The sequence below is a fragment of the Sinohyriopsis cumingii genome, chromosome 8 (assembly GCF_028554795.1).
Source record: "Sinohyriopsis cumingii isolate HCF-2022 chromosome 8, ASM2855479v2, whole genome shotgun sequence".
In the NCBI taxonomy this organism is placed as follows: domain Eukaryota; kingdom Metazoa; phylum Mollusca; class Bivalvia; order Unionida; family Unionidae; genus Sinohyriopsis; species Sinohyriopsis cumingii.
The window spans coordinates 85,254,435-85,273,350 of NC_142968.1; the positions used below are offsets into that span (position 1 = coordinate 85,254,435).

Consider the following 18,916-nt stretch of genomic DNA (forward strand, 5'->3'; position numbering starts at 1 on the left):
GGAAAGTATGTTATAGTTACTCAGATGCGGGGGACATTGGCGAGCGCTAAAAAGGACGAGATCAAGCAAAAAGAAATTGATGTAACTCCGAACTTTACGGAGTTATTGAAATTATTCAAGACGGTGAACCACATCACATCTGTTGGTTGAAAACATATACCCAACTATGGAATTATGGCGACAATATTTGTAAAAAAAAGCTTATGTTTAACTCGAAATGCTAGCAAGTTGACAGTGTTTAGGCCCCAGTCCTATAAAACACCATAAACAATAGTTTTGTAACAATTCTCGGAAAGATTACCCCTTTTTAAAATTAAAACCTTATTGATTTTGATGAAAATGTTCCAGGCATTATTGACGTCAATAATCCTCTCTCTCTCTCTCTCTCTCTCTCTCTCTCTCTCTCTCTCTCTCTCTGTGTGTGTGTGTGTGTGTGTGTGAACAACGGTGGAAAAGTATACACTCTCAACAGTAAAGTGATACACTGTGCAATGTATATTTCTCTGAGGAGCGACTCGAGCTTTTTCAAGCTTCCTGTAATAGCTTGTTTTGTGGCGCAAGAGTATTAAATGATTATGTACATCCTTCTTTTCAGCGACACCAGCAGAACGTTTGCTGTCCTTGGAACGAACAAACATGTCCCATCCTAGTAGAGCAAGACATATGACGCGCATGCAGGTCGACGTAAAACCAAAGGACGGTGGTATTTGTTTGTTTCTCAGATAAGAATGCTTGCAAGGTTCCATCAACCTCAGAAAAATCAGTGCTCCAAATGTCAGGCCATGGCCAAAAGAAAATAACATTCCAAGGAATTGATTCAGAGATAGAAGTTCATTCCAAATTGATCAGTTCTGATGGATTTCCACAATAATCAACTGCTGGGGGATTTGAACTGTTACATTGCCAAAGAAATGCAGGCATGCTAAAGTGCAAATGGAGTGTGGATAGCTTAAAAGCATATTTAGGAAGCCAGGCGAAGATTTATGTTCGACACGTACATAAAAGTCTTAGCACAGAACCAATTATTGTACGTGAAGAGACTGCTGTGAAGGAAAGGTGTTTAATACGCGAATGATTACTTCATGTCGGATCTTAGAGATCATGTGTCCCTCTGCAGTTCTCATGTAGCAGATTATACACATAAAGAACATCTGCAAGATGAACAACCATCAGACACGCACAAGATGATGCAGCGAAACTTCCAGAGATTAAATTGGTAAACCTTTCACGAGCTGAACATGCTGATATTGGCCACATCATAACGAAGATCATAATGAACCGTTACAAGAAACGGTCATTACTTTAAAGGTTTGGAACATAATGTACAAAATATTGGGACATTGTAAAATGCTGTGTTCAGTATTGCACAGATAATAGCATGAATGATCCAGTTGCTATCCTTCAGTATTTGCAAAACAGGATTGTAGCTGGCAGGAATTTATAACTGGACAATTAGCAGTCTACAGTTGAAGGTGACACAAATTTCATCATTGTATATAGAAACGGTCTAACTGAAACAGCTCTGGACGAAATAAGAGGCATTGTAAACCTGCAGTTGACACTCGAGGTCCAGTTTTATGGAGAGGTAATTTATTAATGTTACACTACATTGATACAGTAATTTAATTAACGATAGCCCCATATATTTAGGGCCGGATTATAGCTAGGTGTAATGTTAAATTCCAGCTAGTAAAATCTTCATCAGCTTAGAGGTAGATCAAAAAGTACATTACCATGGATATGGAAATTTATCACTGTTATGCTCAAAGAATTAACTGTAGGTAATTCATTGAATATCCCTAAAGTCGTGGTAGGTGATATATATATATATATATATATATATATATATATATATATATATATATATATATATATATATATATATCAGTGTGTGTGTGTGTGTGTGTGTGTGTGTAAAATTAACAAATAATGTATTTCTCTTGAATACAAAAAGTGAACGTTCAAAAGACTAAGTTCAAATAATCCAAAATGTTATGTCACTAGTCCAATAGTACAGAATACTCTGAATGAATTTTAGAAGTCTTGAATGTCTTGATGTGCCAGAATGATATAATCCGTAATCATTTCTTTTAATGAGTCTTCAATAATTCCAAAGTGGTGATTTAGTCCAAAAGTTAAAGGAACGTTTTGTATTTGCAATGACTAATTTTAATAATTCTTCTCATGTTATATCTTAATGCAACTAAAATGATTCCAGATACTGATTTTAAGATAGGAATGACGACCTTTTTGACAAAAGCTCTTTACCTGACCTATGAAGCAACAAGTGCTCTAGAAACTGACCACTGTGTACGTACAAATTCATTACTTAACAAAAATGAGCCAAGTCGTGTGCTTAAACTCAAATGAAAGTCTTTTTGACATCAACACTCAATCAGGGGCATACACACAATACATATGATTCCGCTGGAGTGAATATTAATACTTATTTTATGCTAAGCAGTGAATAACTTGATTTTCTAATTAAAATAATATTGATATTTCACTGCAGTGAAAAAATAACAATATTTTTTCACTACAGGAACTACTTTTCTGGGTCAGAATATACTTACCTCCCTTTGATTTTCTGTCAGTGAACTACTTTTAATTTATGTACGTCATTGTCATTATTAATAATCCCTGTCTGTTATCCTTGAAACTTGGAGTTTGTTGTTCCGGAAATATCGGTTAAGTTTTATCACTCTGATGTGGAACTAATGTTGTGCGCAGGTACACAAAGCACAGCAGAACATGTACGTTAAACAGCTGACATTACCGTAAGAAATCTGCTAATTTACTGCGTCACAAACTTTAGGTAGCCAACTTATTGTAAGCATAAAATAAAAATAATATTTTCTTGAAACGAGTGAATAACGGATACATTTCATCTCGTGGGTGAAAAACTCTAGTATTTGCACTCGTGGCTTCGCCAATCTTGAAAATACTGAGTTTGTCAGCCACTCGATGAAATATATCCGTTATTCACTCGTTTCAAGCAAATATCCTCTATTTAGCTAACCTAGCACATCATTTAATAAGTAGTTGTTCAAACAAAGTTGCGTTTCACATAACTCATCGGTTCCAGCCACCTGTCACTCACATATTTGCTATTGAGGCGCCCCCCACCCCCACCCCGGGGAGTTTTTTTTTCTGAATGAACCGAATGGTGGCAGACACCTGCATTTGTTGCTGTATGTATATTGTACGTGTGATTTGAGAGAGCTGAAAAGTGATTATTACAATCTGAGATAATAGTACTGGCAGTACTAGCAAATCACATATTAGATTTCATTTAACTTGTATAAAATGAAGATTATATTTTTCAGACTGCGGTAGACTATGGCGGACCCCGAAAGGAATTCTTTTCTATGATATTGCAAGAGATACAGAAGGAATATTTCGACCCAGTGAGGGAATAATTGGAAATATGTTTGGTAAATCATTTGTTAATGTTTACTCCAAATGAGGCGTTATTTATTTAACTGCGTTATAAATAAGTATCGTGTATTTCACTTATGTTAATGTCAACATTTAGAATTATGTTGCAATTTATTCAGGACACGTGATTGTGAATGTGGAACCTCTGCCAATTTCAAAAGAATTACCTCTAGAATACTCGCCAACCATCAACTAACAATCACAGAGCACGTACTCTCAGGACTTGAAAATAAATATGTACTTCTCATGAAGTAATGATTAGCTTGTTTGTCAACATTGTGGCTTGCTTGATTATATGGTAGTTTTATACTAGAAAGGCTCACGTTTACACTCGTATCATTATGTCATTGCGACACTGTAAACTGCAATGCAATCTTAGCTAATTTTTAAATCATATTGAACTTGCCCATGGGTGGGAAAGATTGTGTGCATTTTGAAATAGAACAGCTTTTAGATGCTACTGACTAACTGTCATGACTATCTCTTTTAATGGATTTTGGCATGGACAACACATTAACAGACTCAAACAACGTAACCCTATAAATGTTGCATAACTACTGGTACCACTGCCAGCAGAATTGGCACAACTATAGTCTCGCCTGCCAGGCGTGATAAAAATAGTCTTTTCCGTCAAGGAATAATCGATTGTCATTTTTTATGTGTATGCACAGATTGACTCATTAGATTATACACTCCGACCTGCTCTAGAGAACATATACATTATAAGACTATTTTAAATGTGTCATTAATGCCGAACGAGTTGAAATGGACCTATGTTAACAGACCACATGTGTTTAATGACCATTTTTTTCTGCTTCCCTGTGGTCATCTATTCATGCATGTTTCAATGTAAATTATTTATTTTCAAAAGTCATAACAACTTCAGAGCACCAAATCCAACGATTTACGGTTTTAATGTTCCATCTGCGTGTGTTATGCAAGCCATTTGAATAAGAAATCAATATCATAACACCAAATAAGACGAACTACGAAATTTAGTGAATCTATCACATCAATACCCTTTAAGCCATTGTTTTAATACATATGTGTGTGAACCAATTGAGATTAATTTATGTTACATCTATTTCTCTGTTAATTTGTGGATTAATTTAATTGCAGCTCTAAGCATACTTCACAGTGGCAGGCTGCCCAGGATGTTAGGACCAGATTTGGCAGAAGAATTATTAAATAGCAGTAATCCAAGACCGTTGTTTCAGGTAAATATAGTATGTGTTAAAGACACTTTTTTAAAAAATGTCTACTTTCAAATCACTAGTCTTAATTTGATCTGACCAAAATAAAAATACACTCCTGAAGGCACCACGTTCCTGCATGTGGAGTTGTCACATGTATGAAGCAGTACATGCACAATTCTTCAAAAGAATTTCTTTGGTGAAAACACCAATATTATTCTTCTACATTTAGCAGAATTAGGATAATCATAATGTCTGCTACTCTTGAACTGGTTGAGTTAAAAAATTGAATGTGATCCTAACATGCATTAGCAAGAGATTTTTGGGTAATTAATACTCATTTATTTAAACTTCTTGTGCTAATAAAGGTAATTTTCTTTTCAGCTAACTTGTAATATGACATCCTTAGCACAATTGTTTACACCGTGCACTCCAGCAACATTAAAACTGAAGATAGTAACAAACTTGCTTCAACCCATTTTCAGCCCAGATGGCTCAAACCGAAGACAGATTGAATCCAATGTTGATGCCAAGTTTGTAAAATACCTTCGTGAAGCAGCAGGTAAGATCTACAAAGCAAATGCATTTAGGAAGCGAGAGAGTTGAAAATTTCATGGCATGGGACAGATAAGAATTAATTGTATACAACCATTTATTCCAGGGTGAAAGCCTATTTGGGCAACTGAAACAAGTATTAATTAAAAAAATTACCATGGCAAAAATATAATGGAAGTTGATATTTTTGTTCCAGCCTCTGACATTGGACTGTTAAAAGTTAAATATTTTGGAGTACTTCAGTGTGGATCATAAATTTACTGACACAAAAAAACAGCTTGTCAACCAGAGACAACCAGGAATTTTCCAATTTTTTCTGCCCCTGGATTCCTTTTTAAGTACTGCGGTATCCAGAATGTGGGCACATGGAAAGGGGCGATGCGTGAGAACTGTCGCAAAATAATTTGAAGTCGTGCATATCAAACTGAACTATGTGCAGTGTTAGAAATGCGCGTTTATAAGTTGCCATCTAGAAGACCAGGCTGATTTCCAGCACGGTTCATCTTCAGATGACAATTTAGGTCGGCAAATGCTGGCTGATCACAGTGATGAATGGAAATTGTTTCTAAGTTATGAAGTATATAAAATTACTGGAGGTGGGAAATCTTGATGGAGATAAAAGTGAATAATTTTGAACCCGACATAGTGTTAAATACGAGTCCAATGTATATGCTGGATGGAAAGACAAAGACGGTATAAATGAAAAACCCTCATTGCAGCTTTATTTCGAAATCATATGTAGGAAATGCAGACACGAAAGCCAAACTTAAATACAGACAATTAGACGTAGAATGTATTTCCTGGTCACAATTAAGCTTTGTGGGATCACGTGCTGCAAAAGCATATCCATACTATGTAGCATAAAGGTTGTGTAATAAATAACGAATCTAAAAATGAAATAAATAAAGCTATTTATTTGATCAAACTACCTCTGTTTGAACATTTAGACTAAGGCATTATTGGACTTAACATCCTAATACATCATTAAGAAAACTTAATTCTGGCACAGTAGTCAGCAAAGTTCTAATTCAAGAAAGTCGAAGTTGGCAAAGGTTATGCTAATGTCAAATCTTACGTCTGAGCAGACTTATCCAAAAGACTCTACCTATAAGCTATGAAACATTTTGTATAAACATGAATAACATTTTTCAAACTTGTTCCAACTGGCTATATGCCCCTTTATACAGGAGACTGTGACAGTGGGTTCTCAGTACGATACAATATTCATACACAGATAAAGAACTGATTAGGCTCAGAAACAATCAACATATTAATGTTTATACCACTAGAGGCAACCTCTCTTAACACATTAACCCCTGGAGCTTTTTGTCATTTTTGCCAGAAAATCGAGTAGGAAACACATTTTGAAAACTATTTCTGAATAGACTCGAAAACACCAAATCCCCGGTCATCTTTCAATAACATGCTGCCTAATTGTATTAGAAACATCGTTTTTCGTTGGCTATTTCACTCGCGCATGAGCAGAAGTGTAACAGTTGGCCTTTTTGGGTTTTTTTTGTTTGTTTGTTTTTTTTTTTTTTTTTTTTTGCTAAACGGAGCCATTATTTTTGTATGGAGACCACTCTTTATTCCAAATGCCCAAATTATCCTACTTTTTGCAAAGGCTCATCTGTCTGTTTGCAGTTCATGCCGGTTTACCTTAGATCTGAGACCAAAAAGTCTAAAATCCGGACACAAAATCGAATTCCGACCACGGGCGAATTTTGTGTTTAAAAAAAGCGGGTCCAAAAAAATGAGGTCTTTCTATTTGTATTTCGTAGTGCAACTAGATATTCCAGATTATTGGGTATTAATGTAGAGCTACGTCTGTCTACCTTTCTATAATACCACCCATTTTAGTGTATCATGCATGACCATGACGCTACAGAGCTCGGCAGTAGGCTACTACCTCCTGCCCCGTAAAGTCGTCGCTAGGGGTTAATGTGTTCAAGATCTTACAGCATGGGTTAGAAGAAAAAGAGATGGGTAATAAACTGTTATATAAAAATTGTACAATGGCTATTTCCTCCTCTCCCCTCATTTTTGTTCTAATTCCCCCTTATTGTTATGACAAGGAGGGAACTTGCCCTTTATGATCAAATCATGGGGGCATCTCAGAGTGTCTAATTCACATATTAAATTCAGTTGACACATACATTTCTTAACATTATTATGCATCTATACACGGGGGAGAAAACATGTACCCCAGAAAAATTAATAATGATACAGGGTTTTGTAGACCTTGTGTATTACTATCAATGCTTAGCTTTTAGAGCATTTACTTGATATTGATTATAATTACCCTTGTTGTTCTAGGTGGAAGACGTGGAGATGATACCCAAGCCAAAATTATAAAAAAAAAATTACTGGTGCAGAAGAAGAACCCGTTTTAGGATTTCAGATAACGCCATCCATTGCATTTCAGCGAAGTTTGTCACTTCTGCCAACGTCAAACACATGTATCAACAGGCTGAACTTGACAATACCGGACATAGTTCAAGAACTGCCAAAGGATGATATACTGTTTAAACTATTTGATTATGCCTTTTCTAATCCTTTTTTCTTTGTGGCTTGGTTTAGCTAACTTTTGCATAAATAACACAGTTATTATTTCGATCATCATGGCATCCACTAAGGTGGAGGTGGGACTGGACTTAGATTTGTATCAATATGTTTTGTTTGCGTCTATATTGTGAGAAAAGAAAGCCCTGCTCTAAACGATTCCAACTTGATAGGAAGGTAACATTTAATATCACTGTGGTATATATGTTACACATTTGTATTAGGGACTATAGCAATTTACTGAATCAGGCAGCCCATCACGTCATGGTTATTGGTTTGGACGTTTTTTGTGGGTTTAACACAAGTTGTCACCACACGATAGGCTATACATGGAGGCTAGTAAGGCGATCGCTTTAGACCACTAGGTCTCTCGTGTCCCCTGTTTTCGAGGTCCCAGTATTGTACGTTTGTAGTTTGTTTAGTGGTATAATCATTTAAAGTTTCTTTATTGTCAACATATAAGTACAATGTTTCTTAGTATTTGTGATAAACAGGGAGTGATATGAACAGGTACGAATTTTAGAGTTTAGAAGACATTGTTTTGCCTTATTGAGTGAAGAGAGATGTGTTAAGATATAGGCAAGTCCACAAATGTAATATTGGCATAATCACAAATGGGGTAAGAGCGAGATGGTATTCTATCAAACCGGAAATACTACTGATGTACAGCATATTTATCTTTATTCGCATTGCATAATGAATTACTGTTTCAAACACACACACACACACACACACACAGGACCGGATTATCCATAGGGCAAAATGGGCAACATGGCTAGGGCCCCCGAGGCTAAATGTGACCCGTGTATTATCGTCTGATTTCACAGGCAGTATTGTTAATAGTACTGTAACCATATATATGGACAACGAAGGATAGCTATGGGCCCCTGTTGGCTTTGACCAGGGCCACCAAGGGCCTGAATCCGGCCCTGTATATATAAACTACACGCAAAATAAGTTACTGATTATGCACCCATGTGTATTGCAGTATCATAAAATATTCATTACATGGATGGTAGAGTGCTATACTTTACATTTCAACATGTTCTCATTACTTAGACAGTTATGTGAACTTGTCTGGAAACACTGACAGGGGTATCATTTCTCTTCTATTCAAATACTGGCAATCATTATTTTAGCTTGTATTTGAAATAAAACATTGTTATCATATGATAAACAGAATGTTATTTTGTGCTCACGTGAAAATACAAATCAGAAAATGCATAAAAATGTATCATCTTTTCAAATTATTTTATTCATGACGATCATTTGAAATGAGCAACCTACATGCTTAGAATTGAAAACAAATTTCTTTGTAGCCATAAGGACTAGTAGAGTTAGACATTTACTTGGCATGTTGATCTTTCACTAGTCTTTCACACAACATACTGTCAGACAGGTGTCAAGAGAAACTAGACAGTGAACTATTGAAATTATGTAAATTACTAGTCGGAAAGACAGAAAATGTTCTAGTCTTGGACTAGAAGACGACCAGTAATTTCGACGCCGGATACATACATATATATATATATATATATATATATATATATATATATATATATATATATATATATATATAGAGAGAGAGAGAGAGAGAGAGAGAGAGAGAGAGAGAGATCATATCCAATTTCATAGTGTTGCTGAACGCAATCAAACAAGTAAATGAATACTACTGATGCATAAAGTTTGCACATCATATAAGGACGAAAGCACATCATATAAAGAAGTTTGCACATTATACAAGGACGAAAGCACTCATATAAGGACGAAAGCACCTCATCGAACGAAGTTTGCACGTCATATAAGGACGAAAGCACATGATATAAAGAGGTTTGCACATCATATAAGGACGAAAGCACCGCTTATAAGGACGAAAACCCCTCATAATGAAGTTTGCAAATTTCTATATATGCGGTTGTTTCATCCTTACATGATGTGCAAACTTCTTTATATGCTGTGCTTTTGTACTTATATGATGTGCAAACTTCTTTATATGCTGTGCTTTCGTCCTTATATGATGTGCAAACTTCTTTATATGCTGTGCTTTCGTCCTTATATGATGCGCAAACTTCTTTATATGCTGTGCTTTCGTCCTTATATGATGTGCAAACTTCTTTATAAGCTGTGCTTTCGTCCTTATATGATGTGCAAACTTCTTTATATGATGTGCTTTTGTACTTATATGATGTGCAAACTTCTTTATATGAAATAATGAAACTTCTTTATGAGACGCGAAAACAGAACTCTTACCCAGGCGCGTGAAGGGGCCAAACAGTCCTTACACAAAAGTAATTTGGTCGACTCTGGTATCATCACCCTGTCAAACAGATTACACACTACTTCTAATGTAAACAGTGATGGCCATCAGTTTCTGTAACAAGATATATACACACATGAGGAAGGAAAGCCTATGTGCAGTCATTCTAGTACGAGAGAGAGAGAGAGAGTTTATAATGACGAAGGTATCTTGGTACTGATAATGTTTATCGCAAAGTATATTCTGAATGAATATCATTGAATTGCATATCAATCTTTGGGTAATAGAGAACCTTACCGACATTGTTAAATATCTGACTAGGCGATACAAGAGTTTAGTGTGAAGATCCTTTAAATATGACTAAAATATTTCATTCAGTGTCCCACGTACTAGCCATAATATTGGTGAACATATAACTCTCTGTGTATGTGAAGATTTTATATAAAGTATTCCATCTGTGTATATTTTATTCGGCTTGAATATACTTTGTTTTCGGTGGCACCAACAAGTCTTAAGTGATGATATTAAAAGAGGTTCAGGATTTAACGAATGCACACCTTTGCATAAACTACACAGTTATGAATTCGATCAAGGTGGCAGTTGTCTTTGGTATAGGTGGGACTGGACTTGGCATGGAGCATAGTCATGATGTTGGTAATGCGGATAGACATGGGAAAGATAGAGAGATATTCTGATCAATAATTTGGCCATGCAAGACAAAAAGAGATGAAACGGCAGTCGACTATTATGAGGTTACATGTGAACATAATGATTTCAAAATCAGTTTTGTACGTTAGCATTTGTGCTATTAAAATGAGAAATTCCTCAACATTTATTTTATAAATAAAGAACAGTAGGTGATAACAGACTGTGGACTACTTGGACATACAAGAATCAACATTTAGCACTTAAAGGTGATATATAAAAAAAGCCGTGAGACTAGCTGCACATACAGAAACAACATTTAACACCAAAGTGGGTGATATTATGATATAGTTTGCACATACAAGAATGAACATTTGACACCAAATGGATGTAAAAAGGTGTGGGAATAGTGGCACATTAAAGAATAAGCAGTTAACACCAAATGGGTGATACAAGAGCTTAACATAGATCGAAATTAAAGAGCGAATGAATGATATTTATCCAGTGTAACTACTAAGTTGACTACATCGAATGAATTTTGTCCATACATCGATGAACACCAGTTAATTTAATTAGCAATGTTCGTGAGCAAATAATTTGGAAATTATTAATAAACACAGACATTTCATCTTCATGTGGGGAGCATGGGTACCTGCACATAGGGGTAAGGAGGGTGCACTTGCCCCACCCCCTGATGTCACCTCTAAACATGATTTGGTATACGTTATGGCTGACCACTACATGTATGCCCCCACCCATTCCGAAAATAGTTCTGCGGGCGCCCCTGGGGGGGAGGAATCTGGTTACACCACCAATGAAGAAAAATGTCATGATTCGCAGAACCTAGTAGCCTGTTTAACAAGGAGATGATAGATATCATCACTTAAGACTTTTTGGTGCCATATAAAACAAAGTATATTCAAGCCGAAGAAAATATACACAGATGGAATGGGGAGGGGGGTATTTTCGTCTTAATATTTGGCTATATTTAGGCTGTCCTACAAATCCTGATATCAATTTCGACGTAAAATTTAACAAGGAATCGATTGGAGAAGGAATCCCTAAGATGACCTGTAAAATGTGCAATATTATCAAATATCGTTGTGTGTACCTTTTCCTTCATCTTCGGCTATTAGTAAAAACTATTTGTAAAAATTGTTATATGACGAATTGGTGGTTAAGTTTGAACACATGATAACGACTACTATACTTCAAATCAAAAGTGTTAGTATAGTTCATATTGTGTCATTAAGAAAGAGACACGGTTAGATTAATTAGATCTCTTCATGTGAGGCCATGTTTTGATCACGTGAAAATATGGCGTTGGCGTTCGCCTGACTTAGGTGGCAGGGTCCAGTTTCGTAAATTGGCCCCTGGCAAATTTCTTAACTTAAGGCTATGGTGTGACTTTTCAGCTATTATTGTTTACTACTTATAGATATGAATATATTTGTGAACTAGGTGTTTCAGGCTTGTGTTGTTCTTGAAATTGATGTCAGGCATGTACACTTTCCATAGTTGCTCTGCATTATGTTGATAGTGAAATACCAATAGTCGGCTAGGACGAAGAGCTAGCCTCCCATAGCAGTAGACACGTGGGTTCAAGGCAAGTAGAGTATCTCAAAAACGGCTTGGATGACAACTATTCTGAATTGCATCAAACTATTTAGCAGACAATGTTTTTCAAAATTTTCATCCAGGGAAAGAGCTTGAGTTTGCACTGTGGGCACCACATGCTGTCAAAAATGGCCTTTGGATGTGAAAAATGCATGTAAAAAATAGGGGTTGGGGTGCATAAACTGCTTCTGCTATGAACTGCTATTGACTTCTCTGGTCAAGTGAATACTATTCTTATACTTTGTTTTAATATAGGTATCTAAAAATATGGACCTTTTTGACCTCACTTGTGTATTTAATTTTTTATGATTTTTTATACTAGGTCGCAGATTGCGGTATTAAATTTGTACATAAAAACTGGCTCCTGCCCCCTTAGTATAGTGGAATGCAACGCAGGGAGCATAGTAAGCAGGGAACCAGACTAGTGAGCATGAACCAATCCTTGTTTTTAATAACGAAATAAATTAGGTCTTCTCTTATGTGAGAAGCTTATGCGGTGTTTATATACAGAATTGTACATGCTGACAAAATTACTAGTCGCTGCTTGATCCAAGAAATATGGTAGCTAATATCAAAGAGTTGTTCTAGCCAGGGGCGCTCGCATAAGTTGATCGTGGGGTGGGGTGGGGGGAACCTGTAGTAGTCACCAATTAACTTTTACGGTTGTAGGCCAAAGCATATTTAGGTGTGAAATCCTTAGGGATGGGGATGGGGGCAATGCCCCCTTCCATCAACCACGCCCCTTGTCCTATGTACGGGCGCCCATGGTTCTAGCATACGAATCAAAGGCTCCAAAGCGGTAGGATTTAATAATTTATGTTGCCAGAGTTATAACTTCATAGATCAGAGATGGTATTTTTAACGTTTAAGTTCATCGCATTTTGTTTCGCTTTGTTTTTGTTTTTTGTGTGTATTTTTTTGTTTTTTTTTTGTTGGTCTTTTTGCTTGCTTGTTTTTTTAATATGTTTTTGGCTGTTTCGTTTCTTCAAATTTTTTGTGGTTGCATAAGCAGCGACACATAAAGACAAATTATTATTGTTTTCATTATTCAGCTGAAATAAAGACTCCAACGAATATCGATATTTCCAATCCAATGCAATGCTTCTATGCGTGCACTACTGCTCTCTCTCTCTCTCTCTCTCTCTCTCTCTCGCATGCAGTAATCTTGTTCATACCTTATAGACAACTAACCTAGTATTATTTGCCAAGGTGCGATTTATCATAACAGCGTGCGATACGATACGATAATTGTATTTATTTAAGTCTCACCCCACAAATTTTGGACCCAGATGTCACACTCAACACACGGTGCGATACGATATTGTAATATTTTATTTATTTGAGTCTCAGCTTACAAGTTATTTAACATACGATACGATGATAACAATTTATTTACGTCTCAGGTCTCATGTTTACGTAAAATAGCAAAATGAAATATTCATCTGCATGCAAACGGGTGTAATGATATATTTTATACATGTAAGAGACTCTGAATAAATTAGCTACAGAGCAGTTTGTGTTATGTATTAATCGATCTCATCCCATAATTATGGGACAAATGAAACAAAGTGAATAAACTTTAATGTTTAATGTATGTGGAATTAAATTCGCTTGATATCCTTGTCCTGTCATGTATTTTTTTCCCCTGGTAATATACCTGCAAAATTAATGATCACGTGTATCATGTGCCAGGTAAGTAATGACGAATATGATGCGTGAATAAAATGTAAACACTTTACAGAAAGACTAGAAACAAATGAGATGATGCGTGGGTCGTACAGGTGGCGAGAGAGTGAAAGTGAAAAGAATGCAGATATCGACACATATATGCTAAACTGATAAATAAATAAATAAATACACATACTTGTATGTACATCCGTCCATGCATTAATTAACTTGATATGTAATTCGACGTGTATCGCATAAATAAGTAGGCCGATTACGTGCACATAAAGACCGCATTCCTATGAAGTTCAGTATCTGTTTCTAACTTACGTGATATTTAGGGACAGGCTTGACCTTAAAGCACACCCATATGACCTAAGGACAGGTTTGACCTTAACAGCATACGAGCATGACCCAGCAAATAACGAGGCAAACACAGCGTGAGCTGTCTACAACAATAATAGCTTCTCTGTGTGAGTTAAAAAGCCACCGCTGTGTCTTGTCACAATGTCTTATCACAATGTTCATCTATGACATTAAACACTTGTACCTAATTAAGAAAATGTTCAAATAATAGCCTTTCAATCTACATCAGTTGGTTTAAATTCGTTTGGTATTTTACGGCACTGCAAGAAAGGGAGGATTATGTTTCTGGGGCAATTATAATAAAAGGGCTTGGCACACTGTACACCTAAGTAGCCACTTCGGACTAATGCAGTGGACGGATTTGAACCTAAATCCTTCCGACGGCGAATCATGCACACTAAATACCGTTAGGGTACTGTCAGGATAATTAATAATCAGTGTTTGGCGCTAAGGGACATTTAGTACATCAAAACACAATCTACAATTTCACAACAAATAAGAAAATGGGTTCAAACTGCGGGAACGAGTGTACAAAATGTAAGTATGTGATAATATCTGAATATTTCTGACGGACGAATAGGAACGAACATATATTCTCAAAAATTATCAATTGTCCGTCTGTTGGACTAATTTACTGTTTTCTGTATTTAAAAAAATAAAAAGTATATAAAAAATTGTCTATGTTGGCCAAACAGATTCTTTCCATGAAAGAATAGTCAAGCCTTCCTAAATTTGGAACTAGAAATGATAATAATCCTGTTGCAAAGCATGCTATTGTGAATAATCATTCTTTATGTGATTATTTAGTGATCGGTATTTGTGAAAATCTATGGTAAAAAATCGTATAGGTTGTTGAAAGAATCATGCAGGATCAAAATGCTAAGCACTCTGGCTGTTTACGTCAGGTCTCTTACGAGTTGTTTATATTCATAAACCACTGACGAGGGCGAATTATCTAAAACGTCAAGAAACCGAGAAGGACTCTTATATAGAGTAAATAATGACCATCGTTTTCATTGCTTTCCAGTACGTCAAACGTCTACTGCGTACATAATAGCATCTATGAATGCCGATGTCATTCAATCCGTGGATATGCTTTCTCTCTCTCTCTCACACACACACACACACACACACACACACACACACACACACACACACACACATAAGAGGCTGAGATCCAAGCCTCTAGCATGCTGCAAAATTTATAATAATTTCCTAAATAATAATTCCTCTATTAGTCTTTGCCAATGTGTGACGTATAATATCGTTTTTTGAAAAATTAAGCTTTTATTGATATAAGATAGATGACACATGCATGTAATACGTATTTCTACTACATATAGTTCTTGACAATAATTTTTCTTCACTGCAATATGAAAGAAAAAGAAGAAACAAACGAGAGAGTTTTCACATCATATCGGTTGGTAGGCATGGAGTGACATTATCTATTACATACACATTATACACTATAATTCACATCATGCTATAAAGCATGTACTTCAATTCTAACATATTTGTATTAGTTAATGTTGGAATAATGACTCCCATTGTTCCCAAATCAACATCAATATTTCTTTCTTTTTAGATTTTATTGCAATATATTTTTCCAAATTATAGTGGTCGTTCAGAAACACTTTCAACCCGTCTAATCTAGGCATATCGGCATTCATCTTACATTTATAGATGTTATATTTGGCTGGAAGAAAATAAAATAAAAACGGCTGTTCATGTATTTGTACTTTGCACAACATGTATTTCACTTTATTCCGAATCCAGTGGGACACGTCATTCCACATTTTATTCCCCAAAACCAATGCAATATTGTCTCTGGAAAATAACTTCATACAGTACATTTTTCCGCATTAGACATTTTTGTTTTATAAAAAAATGATTTCATTCGTTTAATTCTGTTAGTAACATGAAATATAAACCATTGCAATTTTGAGTTTCTTATGTTACGTGTTTAGGCTCTCATAAACAGTAACAAAGAAAACGTGAAAACAACAAGCTTTGTGAAATTTAACAAATAGTTTATTTCCACAGAAAAACAAGGTAAAAATGGAGAAAAAAAAAAGAACTTCGGTTTTAAGAATCAAATCCAAAAATAATCCATGAATAATCCAAGAATTATAAATTATTAGTCCTATTAATAAAATGTTCTAAACGAATTTGAGTTCGAGTCCCGACGAAAATCCTAAATGGAAGACGACGATGTATGCTATAGCCAGTGTAGTGCGGACGTGTCAATAGTTCTTTGTTGATCCACGAACAATAATATTCCGGTGTTTGAATTCGGAATAAAATTTCAATAAATATTTTTGCCCAAGAATTCGGTATGAAAATGAATTAATAACTCCATAAAATAGAATTTCAAATCAGACTGGTCACAACAAAACGAAAACCTTGATCTCAAGTGTTTAGACGCCCGTCTGGCTAAATTCTCTAAAGACATCGGTATAAAACCTGAATACTGCGCAAAGCAGATGCCCGTATGAGGGTCAACCCTCCGCTAGAACCAGAATTTCTAGAACATCGTAGCAGCTATTTACGGCAAAAGTCATGTAGTCCCAGTCAGCCTCGATTTCACTAATCTATCACACATTAAGAATGAATAATAAAACAAAGTTATTTACTTGATTCTTAATCAAGGTCAGGAACTATGTCAGCATAAGGATACAAAGTTCTACTTTTAGGTGTTTTTGACAGAACAGTCAGGTCAAACTAATTTCTGGAAAATATCAAATTTCAGTAAACAAAGTTAAATTACTTTAACATGTAATAAAAAAATCTTATAGACAATTAAATTAAATAAAATATAAATTAAATCAAGTCAACAGTTTAGCATAGATGTTAGTCCACACATCCATATTCAAATTGGAAGGTTTATTCCATTTCTAGTTGGTGTAAGGTCCGATTTTACAAGTAAAGATCTTTATACCCTTTATTATTCTGAAATACAATTTCAAAATAAAAATGGACCGCTCCGATCGCCGAGTGGTTAGAGCGTCCGCCTCGGATGCGGGAGTTCGCGGGTTCAAACCCCGGCTGAGTCATGCCAAAGACTTATAAAAATGATACATACAACTGCCTCACTTGGCGCTCAGCATTAAGAATTAGTGATAGAACTGGTCGGCCTGGTGTGAAGATAATGTGACTGGGTGGGACATGCTACATGTCTGCGGCATGATGCCCCAGTGCTAGACATCACTGTAAATTGCCACACTGCAGACATCGTAGCTATATGACTGAAAATTTTTAAAAGCTACATTAAAAATAGAAATCACACACACACACACAAACACACACACACACACACACACACACACACACGCACATGCAAAATGGAAATGGATAAATGGTTTAACCGGTATCGTTACACCTAACTTATGTAACTTTTACAAAAGAACTTTACGCATTGAATTATATCTTGAAAAGTATGGACATCTGTGATGACACCATATTTAGCTTTGTTTAAAGTATCAAGATCAGTAATAGTTCTTTGATCTGGAAGCATATCACCAATATAGTTTACATTATGCTCAAACCACATTTATAGAAATCTAATACCTTTGTTCACACTATTATACATGTTTATCCATAAACTTGTTTTCGTAACATCTTCTTCAGCCCGAGGTACATGTTTCACATGTAATGGCTTCCAAGCATCACGCCAAAAAGATTTTTTGTTGTCTTTTGGAATTATGTCGCTACATCTCCTATAATAGTTACAGGTATTTAATCTCACATATTTTATATTCAAATAAGCTGATATCTTTTCTGTAAGATAGAAGATACCTACGAATCCGTGTTACTTTTAAAGCTAATATAAAATTATCAATGTCTATAATTGCCAAGCCACCATTATAAAAAGTTTGAGGCATAACCTCACCTTTAACTTTGTCCACTTTTGACTGCCATGTTAAGGTGAAAAATAATTCACTTAATTCAATATCATTTTGTTTACTTAAATTTCACATCGCAAGTTTCTTAATTAATATGCGACACGTACCATGCAATATCATTCGTTACATTCATTAATTCTCATCTCATTTTTTCTGAGAAGTAACAAAATAAGGCATGCATCTGCGTACAGCCGTCCGTAATGAAAGACTGAAGTCAATATATTAAGTCCGTATTGTATAGTAATTGTTCCAACAAGTTTTCTTTTTGTTGCGAGAAACAAACCAAGCGAATAAACTGGCGATGTACTGAGATCAAATCCATTTGATGTGTGCCTTTTGTCTTTGACTTATTGTTTTGCTTATAATACAACTGTAATTTGACGTATGTCGACTGAATAAATAGGCACATTAAAGCAACAGTGATTCCGTTGTTATTTCTGTACTTTGTTTTATGAGTAAAGACCGCATTCCGGTGAAGTCAATCATCGGTTGCTCCTCTACGTGATGTTTATGGACAGGTTTGACCTTAAAAATACACCAAACTGACCTCACATAGCGCCCGCACTCTATAGTAAAATGGCATTTCCATGTAAGATTAAAAGCCACCGCAAACTCTTAACACAGTGTTCATGTATAAGATCCAAACCGTTCTCAATACTTACCAACTTGGTGAAATAACAGCCCTGCTTTCCACACCTAGATGATTTAGATCGGTG

At 35.7% G+C, this 18,916-nt stretch overlaps 1 protein-coding gene and 1 pseudogene across 5 annotated transcripts in view; one reads left to right on the forward strand and one right to left on the reverse strand.

Moving 5' to 3' along the window:
* Positions 1 to 18,916, reverse strand: part of LOC149794042 (uncharacterized) — a 35,779-nt gene extending 16,863 nt beyond the window's left edge. For 2 of the 4 annotated variants that reach the window (XM_089967988.1, XM_089967989.1), the window contains exon 1: positions 9,999 to 12,954. In XM_089967988.1, the coding sequence (XP_089824114.1) occupies positions 9,999 to 10,061 (63 nt within the window). In that variant the 5' untranslated portion in view covers positions 10,062 to 12,954. Of the gene's footprint in view, positions 1 to 2,573; positions 2,956 to 9,998; positions 12,955 to 18,862 lie in introns of those variants that run through there. The other 2 variants (XM_089967987.1, XR_016422940.1) reach the window with 2 other exon arrangements.
* LOC149794043 (uncharacterized) lies at positions 743 to 9,245 on the forward strand (annotated as a pseudogene). The gene is made up of 5 exons (XR_016422939.1): positions 743 to 1,585; positions 3,327 to 3,434; positions 4,558 to 4,655; positions 5,016 to 5,193; positions 7,503 to 9,245. The product of XR_016422939.1 is annotated as an uncharacterized LOC149794043 (transcript).